The 17,880-nt window shown below is 41.3% G+C and overlaps 3 protein-coding genes and 1 non-coding gene across 6 annotated transcripts; 1 reads left to right on the top strand and 3 right to left on the bottom strand.

The window, feature by feature from the left end:
- Positions 1-3,236: 3,236 nt before the first annotated feature.
- ppdpfa (pancreatic progenitor cell differentiation and proliferation factor a) lies at positions 3,237-6,244 on the bottom strand. Its single transcript, XM_014146672.2, has 4 exons — positions 6,020-6,244; positions 4,108-4,289; positions 3,769-3,862; positions 3,237-3,599 (listed from the first exon to the last, which is right to left on the bottom strand). Exons 2-4 carry the CDS (start codon positions 4,238-4,240, stop codon positions 3,473-3,475), a joined length of 354 nt encoding a protein of 117 aa, XP_014002147.1. The 5' UTR covers positions 4,241-4,289; positions 6,020-6,244; the 3' UTR covers positions 3,237-3,472.
- A 414-nt stretch (positions 6,245-6,658) lies between these two features.
- trnae-cuc (transfer RNA glutamic acid (anticodon CUC)) lies at positions 6,659-6,730 on the top strand. Its single transcript has one exon. It is a non-coding gene; the product is annotated as a tRNA-Glu (tRNA).
- Positions 6,731-6,846: 116 nt separating this feature from the next.
- Positions 6,847-12,156, bottom strand: LOC106572500 (tumor protein D54). The gene is made up of 9 exons (XM_014146731.2): positions 11,737-12,156; positions 11,133-11,248; positions 10,747-10,895; positions 10,245-10,292; positions 9,452-9,553; positions 8,858-8,884; positions 7,956-8,000; positions 7,589-7,637; positions 6,847-7,471 (listed from the first exon to the last, which is right to left on the bottom strand). Exons 1-9 carry the CDS (start codon positions 11,747-11,749, stop codon positions 7,388-7,390), a joined length of 633 nt encoding a protein of 210 aa, XP_014002206.1. The 5' UTR covers positions 11,750-12,156; the 3' UTR covers positions 6,847-7,387.
- Positions 12,157-12,445: 289 nt separating this feature from the next.
- On the bottom strand, positions 12,446-17,847 carry LOC106572461 (dnaJ homolog subfamily C member 5). Of its 3 annotated transcripts, none has more exons than XM_014146671.2 (6): positions 17,698-17,847; positions 16,542-16,593; positions 16,223-16,360; positions 15,852-16,065; positions 14,895-15,087; positions 12,446-14,709 (listed from the first exon to the last, which is right to left on the bottom strand). In XM_014146671.2, coding segments are annotated over exons 3-6 (525 nt in total). In that variant the 5' UTR covers positions 16,339-16,360; positions 16,542-16,593; positions 17,698-17,847; the 3' UTR covers positions 12,446-14,707. The 3 variants fall into 3 exon arrangements, with proteins under 3 accessions (XP_014002146.1, XP_014002144.1, XP_014002145.1); XM_014146669.2 differs by having other exon boundaries at positions 14,916-15,087; XM_014146670.2 differs by lacking the exon at positions 16,542-16,593 and having other exon boundaries at positions 14,916-15,087.
- Between the last annotated feature and the right edge of the window lie 33 nt (positions 17,848-17,880).

Below are 17,880 nucleotides of genomic sequence, written 5' to 3'. Positions count from 1 at the left end.
AGGTTATGGTGTTTGTTGAGGCAATGGTATTCAGGTGCTTAGTCTTTAAATCACACATTGACACAGGTCAGGTGCTCTGAACAATCTTTGTCAGTCACATGTTTAGTTTTGTTCCAGGTTATTGTTTTTGAACCCGTTTTAAACTGTTAATAAGGATTGCTCCTACTGTTTTTCTGGCCTGTTATGTTCATTTCCTGTGATCCAGTGGCTGAGTAAGATAAGTTCAAGATTCTGTTCTTAAAGCTCTCCCGGTTGTACAGTGGCTTCTCAAACCGTATTTTTTTCTGTTTAGTTTCACGCTCAGTCTGCAAAACAAAACAACTACTCTTTTTTGGAGATTGTGTATATTTGTACACAGATTTGGTGTTGGTTAATCCGGTTCAAGACACATGCACCTGCTCTATCAACTCCAATGTTGACAGATTGTTGATTCCTCTCCAGTTATAGATCTGTCAGCATGGCAAGAACATGAAAGTGTATTGTGCATGCGCACAGAATATCTTCCATGCATAAATGAAATGCTTAAGTGACCGCAATAACTATTTGGTGCTATACATATCACACTGTGCATCACGACATGTACTGCAGGCTATGTCACAACATGTAACATGTATATACAGTTGAAGTAGGAAGTTTACATACACTTAGGTTGGAGTCGTTAAAACTTGTTTTTCAACCCCTCCACAAATTTCTTGTTAACAAGCTATAGTTTTGGCAAGTCGGTTAGGACGTCTACTTTGTGCATGACACAATTCATTTTTCCAACAATTGTTTACAGACAGATTATTTCACATATAATTCACTGTATCACAATTCCAGTGGGCCAGAAGTTTACATACACTAAGTTGACTGTGCCTTTAAACAGCTTGGAAAATTCCAGAAAAATGTCATGGCTTTAGAAGCTTCTGATAAGCTCATTTACATTTACATTTAAGTAATTTAGCAGACGCTCTTATCCAGAGCGACTTACAAATTGGTGCATTCACCTTATGATATCCAGTGGAACAACCACTTTACAATAGTGCATCTAAATCTTTTAAGGGGGGGGTTAGAAGGATTACTTTATCCTATCCTAGGTATTCCTTAAAGAGGTGGGGTTTCAGGTGTCTCCGGAAGGTGGTGATTGACTCCGCTGTCCTGGCGTCGTGAGGGAGCTTGTTCCACCATTGGGGTGCCAGAGCAGCGAACAGTTTTGACTGGGCTGAGCGGGAACTGTGCTTCCTCAGAGGTAGGGAGGCGAGCAGGCCAGAGGTGGATGAACGCAGTGCCCTTGTTTGGGTGTAGGGCCTGATCAGAGCCTGAAGGTACGGAGGTGCCGTTCCCCTCACAGCTCCGTAGGCAAGCACCATGGTCTTGTAGCGGATGCGAGCTTCAACTGGAAGCCAGTGGAGAGAGCGGAGGAGCGGGGTGACGTGAGAGAATTGACATCATTTGAGTCAATTGGAGGTGTACCTGTGGATGTATTTCAGGGCCTACCTTCAAACTCAGTGCCTCTTTGCTTGACATCATGGGAAAATCAAAAGAAATCAACAAAGACCTCAGAAAAAAATTGTAGACCTCCACAAGTCTGGTTCATATTTGGGAGCAATTTCCAAACACCTGAAGGTACCACGTTCATCTGTACAAACAATAGTACGCAAGTATAAACACCATGGGACCACGCACCCATCATACCGCTCAGGAAGGAGACGCGTTCTGTCTCCTAGAAATGAACGTACTTTGGTGCGAAAAGTGCAAATCAATCCCAGAACAACAGCAAAGGACCTTGTGAAGATGCTGGAGGAAAGAGGTACAAATGTATCTATATCCACAGTAAAACGAGTCCTATATCGACATAACCTGAAAGGCCACTCAACAAGGAAGAAGCCACTGCTCCAAAACCGCTATAAAAAAGCCAGACTACGGTTTGCAACTGCACATGGGGACAAAGATCGTACTTTTTGGGGAAATGTCCCCTGGTCTCATGAAACAAAAATAGAACTGTTTGGCCATAATGATCATCATGATATTTGGAGGAAAAAGGGGGAGGCTTGCAAGTTGCATGTTGTGGGAAGTTTGTGGAAGCCTACCCGAAATGTTTGACCCAAGTTAAATAATTTAAAGGCAATGCTACCAAATACTAATTGAGTGTATGTAAACTTCTGACCCACTGGGAATGTGATGAAAGAAATAAAAGCTGAAATAAATCATTCTCTCTACTATTATTCTGACATTTCACATTCTTAAAATAAAGTGGTGATCCTAACTGACCTAAGACAGGGATTAAATGTCAGGAATTGTGAAAAACTGAGTTTAAATGTATTTGGCTAAGGTGTATGTAAACTTCTGACTTCAACTATATGTAGCCTGTATGTACGAGCCATGTCTACAGGTCTCTTTTGGTAAATAGATTTCATATCAATGAGAATAACTTGTGTAACTATACAGTAGGTTCAATTAAATGGTTAACTACAGTAACTGGGAGTAAACATTGTTGATGACTTCAGTCAGTGTAAAGCTAGTGAACTCTTCCCATTAACTCCGTGCTTTAATGAACAATCCTGAAAGTGTATTTTATTGCATCCTTGTTGATATAATTAAGTGTTGACTCCACCATGCCAATATGTTGAGATCATAGAAAGACTGTATCAAAAATATAGTTGACATTCACTTTTATCCCCAAGAGATTGTGCGAAACAATGTGAATGACCGCAGTAACGCAGAATGTTCCACAGGTGCTTGATCTATATTTCAGAACAGAACAGGTGTAATGTATTATATAAGCCATCGTCTTTATCAATTAGCTGTTGCTAATCACATTGCAGCCTAACCGGGTTCATTCCATTCAGCAAGTACATCAACACTGGCTGGCAGCATGTTGTAATACAGATACTACACATCAGTAATGACATGAACAAACCTGACAATGGAGTTCTCAGGATTGTTATCGGGTTACATATTGTGGATGACAGAACTGCTCCTTCTAAAGTCTGTCTATCCCCGATCATCAGAGCCATGGACACTTCATATGTTCAATATAGTGGCTATGAGTTATAGGAATATTCACTCTTGTTATAGAAAGTAAGTTATTATAAACTACACTTTCTCACTAACTAGGCTAATCAGGGGAAATAACTAGAGAGCAATTTCTGCCCTAATCTTTTCTGTGTGTAAACTTTAAATAAACTAAAATATTAACAAAAAATTTATCAAATAAAATATTTAGGGACTTATTTAATACAATTCAAGAAAAAAAGTATTAAATACTTTGATTTATTTAACAGCAAAAAGCATGATATCAGACAGACACTGGGGGAAAAAACATTTTGTTTGGCTTTTTTAGTCTTTAATTATAAAAAGATAGAATATATTATTTATAAACAAAGAGGGAGGAAAAGCAGCCTCCGTCACTAAAAGGTAAAAAAAAAGTAGTCTCCGCTGCCTCCATCTCCATGGGGTGGTGAGGAGTGGGATGTTGGGTGTTGAGAAGGAATTAGGAGGGTGGTGGGCTCCCATGTTCCATCTTCCCAGAGTCGCTGCTTTCACTGAGCTGCCTCTTCAACACCATCTCCCTGGCAATACAAGTCACCTGACCGTTGTTCACCGTGTATGTTCCACTCCTGCAACAAGAGGGAAATATTGTTTAGACAGAGGTACATGGCTACAATTAGGCCTAACAACTGGTTACTCAAAATTAGACATTTTACAAAGAAAGGAGAAATCAAGCACAACATTTAAACCATGCATGGATGTGATCCATTTATGTGACTCTTAGGTTAGTGAACTCACTTCTGTTCAGATCCAACCATGCTGCCAGGCTGGTTCTGTTTGTTTGCAAAGAAGAAAGAAGACCACCAGTGACCAGAGTCCTGTCTCTGCAGACCTGAGAAGAATAATACAAAAGGAAGATTAGGAACCTGGTCAGATCAAGTTGCACGGAGAGATAGAGGATATGTTCCTAATTAAAGGCATTTGTCAGAGTGAGAGTTGTCTGAAATGGCACCCTATTCCTTACATAGTGCACTACATTTGACCAGAGCCCCAAGGGCCCTGGTCGAAAGTAGTGCACTATATAGAGAATAGGGTGCCATTTCAGAGGCACTGTTGCAGTTATCTGATCATCTGTACCTGGGGGGTGTGGAATGACTTCGCCAGCGTACTCAGAACTGCCACAAGAGCTGTTGCTAGAGGTGGATCCTATGCGCCTTCTGTAGTAATCATGGGTGGCGATGAGAGAGCCGGTAGATGGAATTGCTGCCATTTTCTTCGACCTTTCCTTCAAAAACGCTCAAAGATGGAAGATGGGAAACCTTAGGGAGAGAGAGGAAAGGAGAGAGAAAAGAATGGGTTATTACGAGTGTGGAAACAGGAACCTTGCAAGCAGAGGCAAGTGATACTGGGATGAGCCAAATAATATTGTCTATGAATGCTGCATGCTAGATCTCACTGAATGTGCCATAACACAACATCCTGAACATAGACAAAAAGCTGTGCAAAAGCCTTTGTGCAAATTGACGACCTATTTCATGATTACTAGCATCATCCATTAGCAGAAGCCTATCATTAGCCTATTATAGGCAGGTCTCACTGTTGGCTTAGAGAGGTGATAGAGGTCAACAGTTGAGAGTCTGATTTCAACACCATGTTCTGAAAATAACTGGACAGTGCGCGGCCGGGGTTTGCAGGTATAATGTCCCAACTTCCGGGAACCTAGCCAGGAAACAGAGTGCTGTGCACCGGCTAGGTGCGTGGCAGGCCTCAACACTGGGGCTAGCCGCTACAGGACCTCTAAGGTACTGACTAAGCCACTCGAAAAACAGAATTAGCAGTAAGCAGGACTATAGAGGAATCAAAAACCTTTTTCTAAGAGAAAGGTTGCCAACAGTTCAACTGTGGTAAACACTCACACTGACATCTCAAACACTGCAGTGGAATGAAACATGCCAAAAATGTGATTTTAACCAAACTACATTACTATAAGCAAAAGTGAATAGTTTACTGAGAAGCAATCTCATGATTACATGTTCAATGCTAAGTCAGTTCTATCATGTCCAAACCGGTCCAAACAGGACAGAAGCTCTAGTCCAGATGGCTGGGGATTGCCAGCCTAATTCTCGTCTGTGCTACGTAGGCGGTTGCAAAAAAAACATCTCAAGGATAAACCAATTCCCTTCACACAGTGGAAAAATAAAGTTGAAATAAATGTTTACTGCTGTGGGGCACATTAGATGTGTGTGAATGTGCATCTGCATTACACATTATATTCATACTGTTTTACTGTATTCTAGTCAAGGCTCAACCCTTATAACTACTGCTGTACACACCTTTTATATTCATATACTGTCCAAACTGTATATACTGTCCATACTGTATATACATATATATTTATATTCCGGACTCCGACATTGCTCATTCTGATATTTTTTGTATGTGTGTATATTGTTAGGTATTAGTGCACTGTTGGAGGTAGAAACATAAGCGTTTCGCTGCACCTGAGATTACATCTGCAAAGTATATGTACAGACCAATAAAATGTGATTTGATTCATGCCAACAGGGTCTGTGCTATCCCAGGTTCCTTGGGATGTCCCTACCCTATTGAAGTTGAAATGTAAAATGGTTAAGGTAAGGGTTAAGGTTAGGTTATGGTTAGGGTAAGGGTTAGGGTTAGAGTAGGGAAGTCCCAAGGATCCTGGGGAGCAAAGACCATGCCAGCAGAAATACAATTTAACCTCACGTGCAGCACAATAGACAGTGGCACCGGCAGGTGCATGATAAACAACAGACCATCCAGATAAAATGTAGATGCAAATTACATTATTAAAGACAATGTGAAATGTGCATTTGTAATGATTTGTGCCAGGTAAAAATATATATCTATAATTTAGTACCATAGCTCTTTCTTTAATAGGTCAATATATAGGCTGGAAAACACATTGTCCATTATTAGACAATATAGGTTATACAATTGACATTGAAGATGGCATAGTCAGAGGACCATATTGTTTGCCTTAATCTAAAAGCAATCAAATCAATCTTACCTTTTTATTTGGCGTTGGTGATGCTGAAAAACAACAAAGGATTGAGGATGAGGGTCGGTTGGCAAAGATCAGTGAATTACACTAAAGGACTATTATTGCCTATTTGTGGGTATATTCTCTGAAAGGACCCTTCAAGGTCTTTATGGTGTGGTTCGTGTAGGAATAGGCAGGCTACTGAAAAGCGAAAAGCAGGTAGCTTTATACAGTGGAGGATATGACGCCTACTGGACGAGCTGCTCATGGGCGTGGACAGGGCACTTTTATACAGCGTTCGCACCAGGCAAGGCAAGCACAAATATGCGTTGCAATCAATGATATCACAATCATTGGTTGCAATGCCCTTGCCACGTCAATTCTGTGGAAACAATAAACAACACGAAGAACTGAGCATAAGTCAGCGAACTTTAACGCAGTGAAAGTTCTGATTCACTGTTTTAATTTGGTTTTCTAGCTATGGCGTGGAATTTTGCATTTAGGAATGAATCATAACTCTAGCAGAACATATGCCATGATGTCCTTATCATAATTTTTATTTTCAGTGTTTGTAAGATGATTGGAATCAGACTAGTGTAACAATTGGTCCTAATATCTTCGGATGTTCAAGGTAAAAAACGATATTGTATTCATCGTTTTGAGCCTTCCCTGGTGGTCTAGTGGTTAGGATTCGGCGCTCTCACCGCCGCGGCCCGGGTTCGATTCCCGGTCAGGGAACTCATTTTCATTTTACAAAAATGACTGTCACTGTGAAACAGCAATAATCACGTTTATGTATCTCGTTATGCTAACCGTAAGTTATGTTATCCAAAATCATTACACATGAGACCAGACCACATCTAATACGTTTTAATAAAAAATTCTCAAAGTACAAAAATACTTCACTGTACATTTGGGATTGTTATGTTCTTAGAATGCAGTAGCAGGAAATAAGCTAACAGTACTATTTTCCTTCAATCAACAGGACAATATAAATATCTGGATATTGGAAATACTATTTAACATTTTAAATGAATGAATGGTTGGAACCAACACTGACAAAGATATACAAAATGCATTACTCCTATCTCACAACTAAAGCTACATTCTATAAAATTGTAGAAAAACATTTGTACCTTGATGACATTCAATTCACAGTATGACATTTTAAATCTCTCCCACCCCACTCCAACAACAACAAAAAAGTTAAATATCTCTGCATAGCCCACACGGAATCCATAGAAACTGTATTTGGTCATTTATTCATTCATCAACATCCTACAAAATGTTTAATGTCTGATGGGGTAGTGTGGACAATGACATCAGGTGAAAGTGATTAAGGGAGTATACTGTAGTAAGATTACAGATGGAAGAGGGAAAATTAGGTGGATTATGTTAGAAGGAACCACTGTTCTGAGATGGGCTTCTGCCAAACCCAGAGACATTTCCATCATTCCCTCGACTCCCAGACACCTTGTTCTGTGTGAGAGACAGGAAACAGTAGAGAGATGAGGAATTGAATATCAAAGACGAGACAATACAGTATTTTCTGTTCTTTGTGTTTGTTTGTGATTGTGAGAGAACACAGACACTAACCTTCACGCTTCCCACCATGTCTTCAAAGGACTTGAATGTATTGGAATGTCTAAGGCAGAAAGATAAATTATCTCTAAAACAATGGAAATCACTTTGAGGTACAGTACCATTTCAGGTTAAACGATTCACTGAAAGTAAATCAAACTAAATGTAACTTTAAATTAAACTTTTTTTAATTGCAGCATTAATGTAATTCTAATCTCGTTCACCAGAGTCTTCCTCCCCAAGCGCTGTTCGCAATTAGCCAGGGGACGAGGTTAATATCATTCAAATGTCATCCACCGCCTATGGAGGTACTGCAGGAAGTAGTAGTAGTGCAGAATTTCAGGGATGTCAGAGAGTGAAACAGGCGTGCCCAGTGTCTTACCTCATACTCATAGCAGGCACACTGATGGAGTGGCCCAAGGAGGGGCTGGTGTTTCAGAGAGCAGAAAGAGAGACAAAGAGAGATGAGTAAGAGCAGTACAGCATGTAGTAGGACAGGCCTACAGCAGTACAGCATGTAGTAGGGCAGACCTACAGCAGTACAGCATGTGGTAGGACAGGCCTACAGCAGTACAGCATGTAGTAGGGCATGCCTACAGCAGTAGAGCATGTGGTAGGACAGGCCTACAGCAGTACAGCATGTAGTAGGGCAGACCTACAGCATGTGGTAGGACAGGCCTACAGCAGTACAGCATGTAGTAGGGTAGGCCTACAGCAGTACAGCATGTAGTAGGGCAGGCCTACAGCAGTACAGCATGTAGTGGGGCAGGCCTACAGCAGTACAGCATGTAGTGGGGCAGGTCTACAGCAGTACAGCATGTAGTAGGGCAGGTCTACAGCAGTACAGCATGTAGCAGGGCAGGCCTACAGCAGTACAGCATGTAGTGGGGCAGGTCTACAGCAGTACAGCATGTAGTAGGGCAGGCCTGCAGCAGTACAGCATGTGGTAGGACAGGCCTACAATAGTGCAGCATGTGAGCAAGAACAATAGATAATATCAGTAGCAGCTTAATTAGGTGAAGGGTGAAAGGTCAGCAACATTAACATGCATCTATCAGCAGTTCACTCAGGTCTAAACGAATGCAACACTTCACTCAGTAGTTAGTTAGTTAGATTTAATTAGTTATTTTAGGTAGTTCACTCAGGTCTAAGGTAATATAGTATTGCAGGGCTGAGGAGCCTGGCTAAAGCTAATGCAACAAGATGTTTCATCATCACAAAGCTTCAGAGGTGAGACAATCTGGTGCAGTAGACTGGAGGCCAAGGCACTCCTACTATCCTTACCGAGGTGGGCTTGGCAAAGGCAGTGCTCTATCCGGTAAGTGTGCAGCGTCACAGGAAAGAGATGGGGATAGAGAGATGGGTCAGATACAGTAATCAAGAGGCCACATGGAGGTGTAAATTGGCAGTGCGCTGTATGAGTGTGTGTGTGTGTGTGTGTGTGTGTGTGTGTGTGTGTGTGTGGGGGGGGGGGGTTGCATCACATCGGTAGCTACCCTTTACACAGGCTCCATTTAAAGGCTTTGTAGGAACAGTACAGTAGATAAACAGATATTGTTGCCAACTAAGACAGGCTGATCTGATTGGATTAAGGCTGTTGTTTTCTTCCTGGCATTCATAAACAGGTCCGCAAGAAGAAACCTTTGTCCTCAACAAATGTGTCCTGTGAAGATGAACTGCATGAAAATAGCTGAATATACAGTATTTAGCTGGATTAAAAAGATGGATGGATAATTTAACGGATTAAGAAAAGAGATGATGAATATGAAGGGTGGCCCCAATGGTGGACAGATGAGTTTTAGAGGTGGTAAAGGAAGTGGAAAGAATGGGAGGATGTATGGGAGGATAATAAAAGAGTCAAGGGAAGGCTGAGGGTACCTCATTTCTCCCAGTCTCCTAGTGATGGCCACACCCATTGTGGACATGGCAGCAGTGCTGATCTGTCCTGCATGAGAAATAGTGTCATGGGTCATCTTATACCTAGAAACACAGAGAGGGAGAGAGTGTTGACTATATGAAGTGCCAGGAGTTTTTTTTTATTGTTGAAAAGGGCAATTCACAATCAAGATGTCACTGAGGTACTGTGTTCAAGTACCCAATAAGTGGTATTCTATTCATATATCGACCACATCCTCACATTCCTTAAAGTAGGTTTAGAATTGGAACAACAAAAAGGGAAATCTCTGAGACAACGTCACAGTGACGAGCTCCGTGCAGCAACAGCAGCAGCTGGACAAATGGAGTGAGCATGGATGGACATTTACATTTGAGTTATTTAGCAGACGCTCTTATCCGGAGTGACTTACAGTAGTGAGTGCATACATTTTTCGTACATCATCTTCACGCCCGTCCTAGTGCAAATAGCCAGATACCCCCACCCCCTCTGTTTTCACCAAGTGAAGTGCTTCCTCCCTGGCCAGGCCAGCCATAACCTGTTGTGTTAATGCTACTGCCAGTGTTAAGACAGGCTATTAGACAGGCTATTAACAGGCATCTGATCCTAGTTGACCTTAAAATCCCATCAGCTGTCCCCACATATTACTTGTTAGTTGACATGTGAGAACAACAACACTTTTGGAAAACCCCATCTTGGTTAAATCAACATATGGACCTTTATGTTGTATTATATGATATAATGCATATGAAGGATGTAAACATATTAACCACTCACGCGTTAGATTGGCTGATGTCCTCCAGAGTAGCTGAGGCGGTCAGATATCTGTAAAAACAGAGGTAGATTATCATCTTGGAGAACACTAAGTACCGAACATGAGTGTGCCTTTCAGGAGTACCCAGCAATTATCCCGCCAGGCTAAAACAGGGTCCAGTCGTTGCATGCTTTTCCACAACATTCTGCCAGAAATAATAATAGCTACAATAGCTGCTTTGGCAGGCATGGTTGTTGTTTGACCTTTGCCCAACTTTTACTCACATTAGGTCAGAGTCAAAACCTCCCTGGTTCATTTGCAAAGGCTCTTCATTAGTTTGAAATCTATTCACAGTTTTGGAATGCCTTCAATTCTGATACTATTCTGATGCTATATCTGATGTATTATTGTCAAGCTCTTTCTAATACCTCAGGTTACTCTAAGACATTTTTCTGGTGGTGGTGATGGTGTATAGGTGGTTGAAGCAGCGTGACATCATGATGGCATCTCACAGGAAGTACTTACATGTTGGAGGTTTGGACTTCATGCCAGCCTTTGGACATGTTCTGTTTAATCTCACTGAAGGGGCCCATACCCAGCTGCCTCTTGATGTCCACCACATATTTCTCTTTGGCCAAGAGCACCTGCCGCAATGTCTGCATCTCATCCTCTGTCTGAGCAGAACAAAATGACAGAAAGGTTTACCTTCAAGGAACCAGAGGTAATAATAATTGGATTGGAAATTATTCTATTACTTGTCTTTTTCCATTAATTTGGGTACAATACTAAATCAAATCTTTACAAAGTATTATCCTAAGAGACACATTCATCATACATGAGTAAGACAATGTTTGACAACATAAAGAATGGGACAAAATGGCAACGTTGGACAGACACAGAGAGAATAATACCTTTGCTAGCTCCATCTTTAAATCATCCTCATCCTCCTCTGATAGACCGTTAGTCAGACCATTTCTTGATATTCCAATGGAAATGTTCCTTGGTGAAACATTCTCCCCACTGCAACCTTTTAAAAGAGTATAGATGTTACTGTCTGAAATGCAAACCATAGATGCTTGGGCATACATTTTTGATCAGTTGTTGACATTAATTACAGTAGCTACTGGCCATTCAAACATACAGTTCATCTTCATGAAGTAAATCATCTTCATGAAGTAAATAATACATTAATGTAGTCTAGTCATGAACGCCACGTTACAAGGACAGGCTGAAAATGTCCTGAACAAATGTGTAGCTACATCATGTAGGCCAGCCACCCTGTTGACCCAGTACGTTGTACTCATTTTCGCCCAGTGCGCTGTCCATGGTAATGAATTATATGGCTACCTGTAGATCTAACAATAACATTGCGTGTGGCCAATCACGCATAGCAGTAGAGGCTAGGTAGTCTAATATAAAGTATTGTATCTCGCCGCGTGATTCTGAGTAGGATGTCAGTTGGTAATTAAACAATTGAACAATCTAGACTTAGTAAATTAAATGCAACCGACTTACCTTGCCTATTCATGATCAGCAGACGTATGAAAAACTCAGTTTCACCCGGTACGTATTTTCCGTGTTCAAGCTAACGTTGCTCTTGCTAAATGGAGTCCAATCCCTACTCGTCGATACTAGATCTCTCAAATGCTTCTCTATGCTCAAATTCAGCCTCACGCAATGGTTTACATACCTAAGCCATTTACAGAAAAGAGAAGAAAACACTATAATGTAGTCTTATTGGAAAAGTAATGTTGTTTATTCAAGAGGAAAAAGCAACCTGTAATTATGAGAATCAGAGTTAATCTTCCGCACGTGAGAGTGTGTGTGGTAATGGGGAGTGCGCTCCGGTTAGGTAAACAAATAATAGGTATTTGTATACAGAACATGCGCCACATTGATCATCGATGCTATTTTACAGTATAAGCTACTTTCCCAATTCATGTTGTAAGAACGTTGCTGCTAATGCGGGAAACACAATTTGGGCACCTGTGCAGACTGCTGGATCTTTGGGAAAATATCCATCAGGTGGTAAAATGAGTGAGGGCGCTAAACAGAGGATTCCACAGCACGGGCTCTGTCTCCATCTACTGGCAAAATCAATGCACCAAGCCGCCTTTCATATTCTAGTGTAGGCTTATTTGAAGGTCCCGGTAGGCCTACGAGAATATTATATTTGCAGCATACTATAGAAGCATGAGAATTGAAATGATAAAGAAAACAACAGTAAATGTTCAGGAACATTTATTTAACAACAGCAGATCAATGGCCCACTTTGTTTTCTTTCACACACACATTACCATGCTACAACATAAAGGTCCAGATTTATACGTAATATTTAAGTGTATGTACAACAGACCTTAACCATTAAACCATGCGTTGCAAAATTTAATGGCCACATAAAAAAACATACCATTTATAACTATAGCTGTTCATCATCAAAACATGACAAAATAAGTTAACTTAAATAAAATCAATTTCATAAAATTACTATATCACTATCATTATACTATATACTATGTCGTCTGTATCAATACATTTTTATGGAACCATTTCCTGATCATTGGTCCAGTAGTTTTTTGAACACACATTGCATTCAACTCATTTAACAATTAGCATTTTCCAACATCTCAATGAAGAAGCGATAACAGGTAGGTATATCTATGGGGTGGTTTCTGAGGAGGGCACAGCAAACACTGTAAAAGGACCACACATGTCAAACAACCATATCATCAAAAGCAGAGGGCAGATGAGAGGAGCTCAGACATCCATTGTAAACCATTGAAACATAATTGGCATTAATGAAACAAACAAATGAAGATAATGGCACGTTATGCATTAGTTACACTTTACATATATTTAGTTGTATATATTTATATTAAAAACATAAATCTATTCTGGTTATAGGATAAGAGCTGCCTGTGGTAGTGCTAGCCCACTGATGAAATGACTTATGACCTAAGAAAGTACCAATATTGACACTCAAAATTCAATGATGGTAAAAAGAAATTAACACAGCATTGGACAATTACAACACTTCTGAATTCCCTTCAACAGAATTATAAAAAACAAGATGATAATATTCTTCAAATGCTCCCAACTTTCCCCTACACCCATACAGTACTCTTTTTCATCACATCTAAACATAAATGAACAGTGCTTGGAATGAAAATATGTCCTCCTCTAAATTGGATCAGGTCATGGTCCTTGGCTTAGACAGTGTGGGGTAACACTCGGAACCACAAGAAAATTAAGCACAGGTAAAACATAAAATAACTGGATATTGAGAACAACCACTCAAATGTGCAGAGAAGTGTTGCTCAGAGATGTCTGGGTCATATCCCAACAATCCAACGGGACTGTGGGTGGCACAGTGGCAAGTAAAACTAAACAAAATATACATGACTACATATGTTAACAAACCTATGTATGATATTTATCTTCTGGTGTTAGTCAGTTATTCGATGCAGGGAAGTCAGGGGCAAGATTACAAGCATTCAGTTCGGATTTTAGGGGCAGGACAAAGCAATGCTTCCTTCACACAAGAACAGACCAAACCAAGCCAATTAAATTCAAGACCCACCAAATGTTAAGAAAGCAATGATGTCACCATCAGTATTTCATGATATTGCTGTCATAAAATGCAGCTTGTGTGCCCTGCCCTCCCTTTACACCCTTCTACATGCACAGATCTCAGCACAATATAACCACAATGCAATGGGAAGGGCACAAACACAGGTAAACAGGAGTCCAAATCTCTGGGTTTAAGTGGCTAAAGGAAAGGGGCTATGTGTTTATAACTGGCATCAGCTGATGGCAATTCTAAACTGAGAATTGTGTAGCTCTATTTTGAATGTTCAATGATGAAGGCATGCAGCAAAGACAATGAACAGAAACACCTCACTATCCACAACCTCCCTGAGCCGAACCTCTCTTATCAGTGAGCAAAAACATAAAGTAAACTGTGCCCCAAATGAATCACACTCACATGTGCACCAACAGTATGAATAAAAAAAAATGAAGACAATTATTTATTTCTCTCAAAACAGTGCATGCTACACAATGACATGAAATATGGATAGGGGACTGTGGGGTTGGAGGATTGTGAGGTCAAAGGCTAAAGAATATGAAAGAACAAATGGAAGGGAAGCAAACATTTTCTTTCTCTTTCTTCCTACATTGAGGCAGGAGTGGACCACTCTGGAGCGGGTGGAAAGGGGAGGTGTATCTTAAAGAGTTCTGTATGTGGGCCACGCTCACTCCTCCATCTCCTCTCCAGGACATGGCTCTCTTAGTGAAGTTTAAACAGATTGCCCTTCTCGTTCATCCTTTTAAGTTGGAGCAGGGTAGCAGGCAGGGCCACAGGCCAGGACAGGGGTGGGGTTTAGTTGAAGCCCATGTCGGTCTGATAGGTAGAATGGTGACCATCTGACGTCAACTGGGTGGTCTCTGTCGCTGATGGCTGCACCAAGATTGCTTCACCACCAGCCTCTGTCAGAGAGAGAGCGACACACACACACACACACACACACACACACACACACACACACACACACACAAGGTAAGATATAAATGGTCAGTAATGATGGCACTCCATAGTAAATGACCATGCAATTGAAACAAGTCAATGGTCAGTGATGAAGTGATTTGTGTTCATGCAGAAACATGTTTCTTACACAATAAGCAGTCGATCTCACCTCTCTCATCAGACTGCATCTGGGCCTCCAGGTCCTCAGGGGACACATAGAAGTCAGGCTCCTGGCCCTCTGGAGGCCGCGGTTTACACTTCCCACAGCAGCAGTTACAGCAGCAACACAGGCAACAGCAGAAGTAGCAGCCAGTGGCCAGGCCACAGAACACAAACAAGGCCTGCAGAGAGAAAACAAGGCAGTGTGTGTGTGTGTGTGTGTGTGTGTGTGTGTGTGTGTGTGTGTGTGTGTGTGTGTGTGTGTGTGTGTGTGTGTGTGTGTGTGTGTGTGTGTGTGTGTGTGAGTGAGAGAGAGGTGTAAGAGTGATCAAGAGAGTGTGGCAAGAAGATAAAACAATAACAATCAAGGAAAACGGTGTTACATGCTGACCAGACCGGACATGTCGCAAAATAAATTTAGAAATCCATGTTATTCAATTATTGCACCCTGGGCCAGGAGCCTGACTATTGCACGACTAGAAACGATTCGGTTGACAGTTTTATGTGTGGATGAATTGTCGGAGTAGAGGACCTTGTGCATTTCAGGTAAAATAACAACTCAATGTTTATATCGCAGGACAAATCAGCTAGCAACCGCAAGCTAGCAAAATAGGCCAAATTAGCTTGCAAATGCAAGCTAACTAGCTAAATTGCCATACATGTTGAATGCTTTTCGACCTGTCTCCAAATTAATGTCATTTGTTCAGAATTTGTTTTGATATTTTAACCTGCGTGTCGTGATCGCGTTTGGTGTAGGGGGACAAAATACATTTATGCACGATAGCGCACGATGGCGCACGCGCGCAGCCGGTTTGGGTTTTGTGTTAGAGAGGCTTTGTTTTGTTTTTACAGGGTTTGTGTTATAAAATATGCCATTTAATCTTTAACACAAAGTCAATTCTACATGTCGACCCCCCCACCTCCCTATGGCACCTCGCAGTCTCACCTTAGCCCACCAGCTGGACAGGACAAAGTAGGTGTTCACATTCTCCTCGCCAAACTGCTCAGCCACGTACAGTCCCAGGGAGCCGTACTTGTCATAGATGTTCCGCTTGGTGGGGTCGTTCAGAATGGCATGGGCATTGTTGATCTCCTTAAACTTGTCAGAAGCTTCCGGGTTATCTGGGTTCTTATCAGGGTGGAATTTCAATGCAAGTTTTCTAAGAACACATAAGAGTGAGAATCAGATAGTACCAATTAACAAAACATAAGACTATATTTTTATGTGGCACAACTCTAGAAAATAATGTGGCTATATTTTTATTGATGAGTATTAGTATAACTGCTACAGTAAGTGGCTGCGCCTCTCTGACTGACCTGTAGGATTTCTTGATATCGTCGGGAGTGGCTAGCTTGTCAATGCCAAGCACAATGTAGAGTGATTCACCAGAGGTGGAGAGTGAGCGCTGCCTCGCCTGTTCTTGTGCTGCCATGATGCCTCACGTCCTTCACAATCTGAACACAGAGAAAAGGAAGAATTGCACATGTTTATTTACCAATGAGTCATCATTACACTATTATTCAGCCTATAGCACCTTGTGTGTTGACTGAAGCAGTGTATTTTTCATTCTCACAAATATGTGGTTCTGCCCCAAATTCACTAAATACTCCCACCCTCCAGGGATCTATTGCACACCTTATATCCCTACCGCCACTCCAAAATGGTGCACTCTCAGAGGGTTCCTACCCTGTAAGAGGAAAGAGTAGAGTAAATCATCTCGCTGTGAACTTAGATGCCCTCTCCCTTTCGACAGCAGATCTGATAACCTAGTCACATATTCTTACTGTATATCTATTGGGTTTCTACTTAGAATAGGCCTACAAATACCAGGATCCTGTAGCTATTACTAAATCAATAACAAATTCACTTACATGAGATATGAGTGTTGTCATTCTCAGTCACTCAGTGTCTAATTGAGAACTGAGGTCTCACACAAATCACTGATATTAATTGCAATGTGTAGTACCCTTCGGGGTCTCTTTTCAAAGTAGCTACTCTGTCAACTCTCTCACTGTCAATTGTTTGGATTGTTGATAGGAAATCTGTAAGAAGTTAATGACAAATCACAAACATCAAGATGCTACAGCTTCAGACTGCACAAGGGCATACAGCATTCAGAGAACCCCAAGGGCCTACAGCATTCAGAAAACGTCAAGGACCTTCTGCAGTGAATAAAAAAAATACAAACTCAAATAATGTACTTAATTGGATCCTACATTTCAAGTAATTAGTGTAAATGGTGAGACTTTATGTGATGTGGTCCTGGGGAGGAGAATCGTTATTGACTTCCAAGGAAGCAGCTGACCATAGATATGCTAGATTTATTGAGATGGCGCACTAGCCGTAAAATACCCTTTCTTCAACCTCCAGACAAACAACTAACATTTTTAGGCCATGACACAAATGACTGACCAAACAACAAATTGTCACAAAAATCGACTTTTGCAAAATGTCAAAACCCGTAAACTCTGAGGCTGTTATAATCCGTACACTATAACGCTGTTCAAATAAATGGAATACATGATCATCATTCATGGAATGTCCGTTTGCTATAAGGACAACTAGAATATTATGTTATATATTCAGGATTATTTTTGAATCTGTAGCCTAAATGCGATGCTTGGAGCGATGAATCTATGTAGCTGCATCAGCAGCTGCACTGCGCACCATCCATGTTGGTTTGTTGCTGGCCTTCTCTAAATGCAAGACAGGACTCGCTCAAATCAGCAGTCATTTTCAAGGGCAAGGGGAGAATAGGTTTAAAAAATAAACAATCCACATCAATGCTTACCTCTTGAAGTCGGCTTTGGTGCGCTGTATAGGGAATGATCCAGAGAGATATAATAACGGTGTCTGATTATGGTTGCATCCCAGAGAACCGCGCGTACCCACCAAACCCAACCATGGACAGCTGCAGCAGTATATTGGCCCCGCCCCCCGACCACCCCCACAATCGACCTGCGCGCTGCACGCT

The sequence above is a fragment of the Salmo salar genome, chromosome ssa15 (genome assembly GCF_905237065.1).
Source record: "Salmo salar chromosome ssa15, Ssal_v3.1, whole genome shotgun sequence".
NCBI classification, from domain to species: Eukaryota; Metazoa; Chordata; class Actinopteri; order Salmoniformes; family Salmonidae; genus Salmo; species Salmo salar.
Note: the sequence above shows the minus strand (reverse complement) of the source record. Positions and strands in the feature narration are given on the sequence as shown.

Coding starts and splice junctions, on each gene's coding strand:
- LOC106572500 (XM_014146731.2), bottom strand. Junction 10,896..11,132: donor TAAAGATGGAGCTAGCAAAG/GTATTATTCTCT, acceptor TGTTCTGCTCAG/ACAGAGGATGAGATGCAGAC. Junction 10,293..10,746: donor GAAGTCCAAACCTCCAACAT/GTAAGTACTTCC, acceptor CTGTTTTTACAG/ATATCTGACCGCCTCAGCTA.
- ppdpfa (XM_014146672.2), bottom strand. CDS start 4,240: ATGGCAGCAATTCCATCTACCGGCTCTCTCATCGCCACCCATGATTAC. Junction 3,863..4,107: donor AGTCATTCCACACCCCCCAG/GTACAGATGATC, acceptor TATTCTTCTCAG/GTCTGCAGAGACAGGACTCT. Junction 3,600..3,768: donor ATGGTTGGATCTGAACAGAA/GTGAGTTCACTA, acceptor CTCTTGTTGCAG/GAGTGGAACATACACGGTGA.
- LOC106572461 (XM_014146669.2), bottom strand. CDS start 16,338: ATGGCAGCACAAGAACAGGCGAGGCAGCGCTCACTCTCCACCTCTGGT. Junction 15,088..15,851: donor TGTCCAGCTGGTGGGCTAAG/GTGAGACTGCGA, acceptor TTCTCTCTGCAG/GCCTTGTTTGTGTTCTGTGG. Junction 14,710..14,915: donor GATGCAGTCTGATGAGAGAG/GTGAGATCGACT, acceptor TCTCTCTGACAG/AGGCTGGTGGTGAAGCAATC.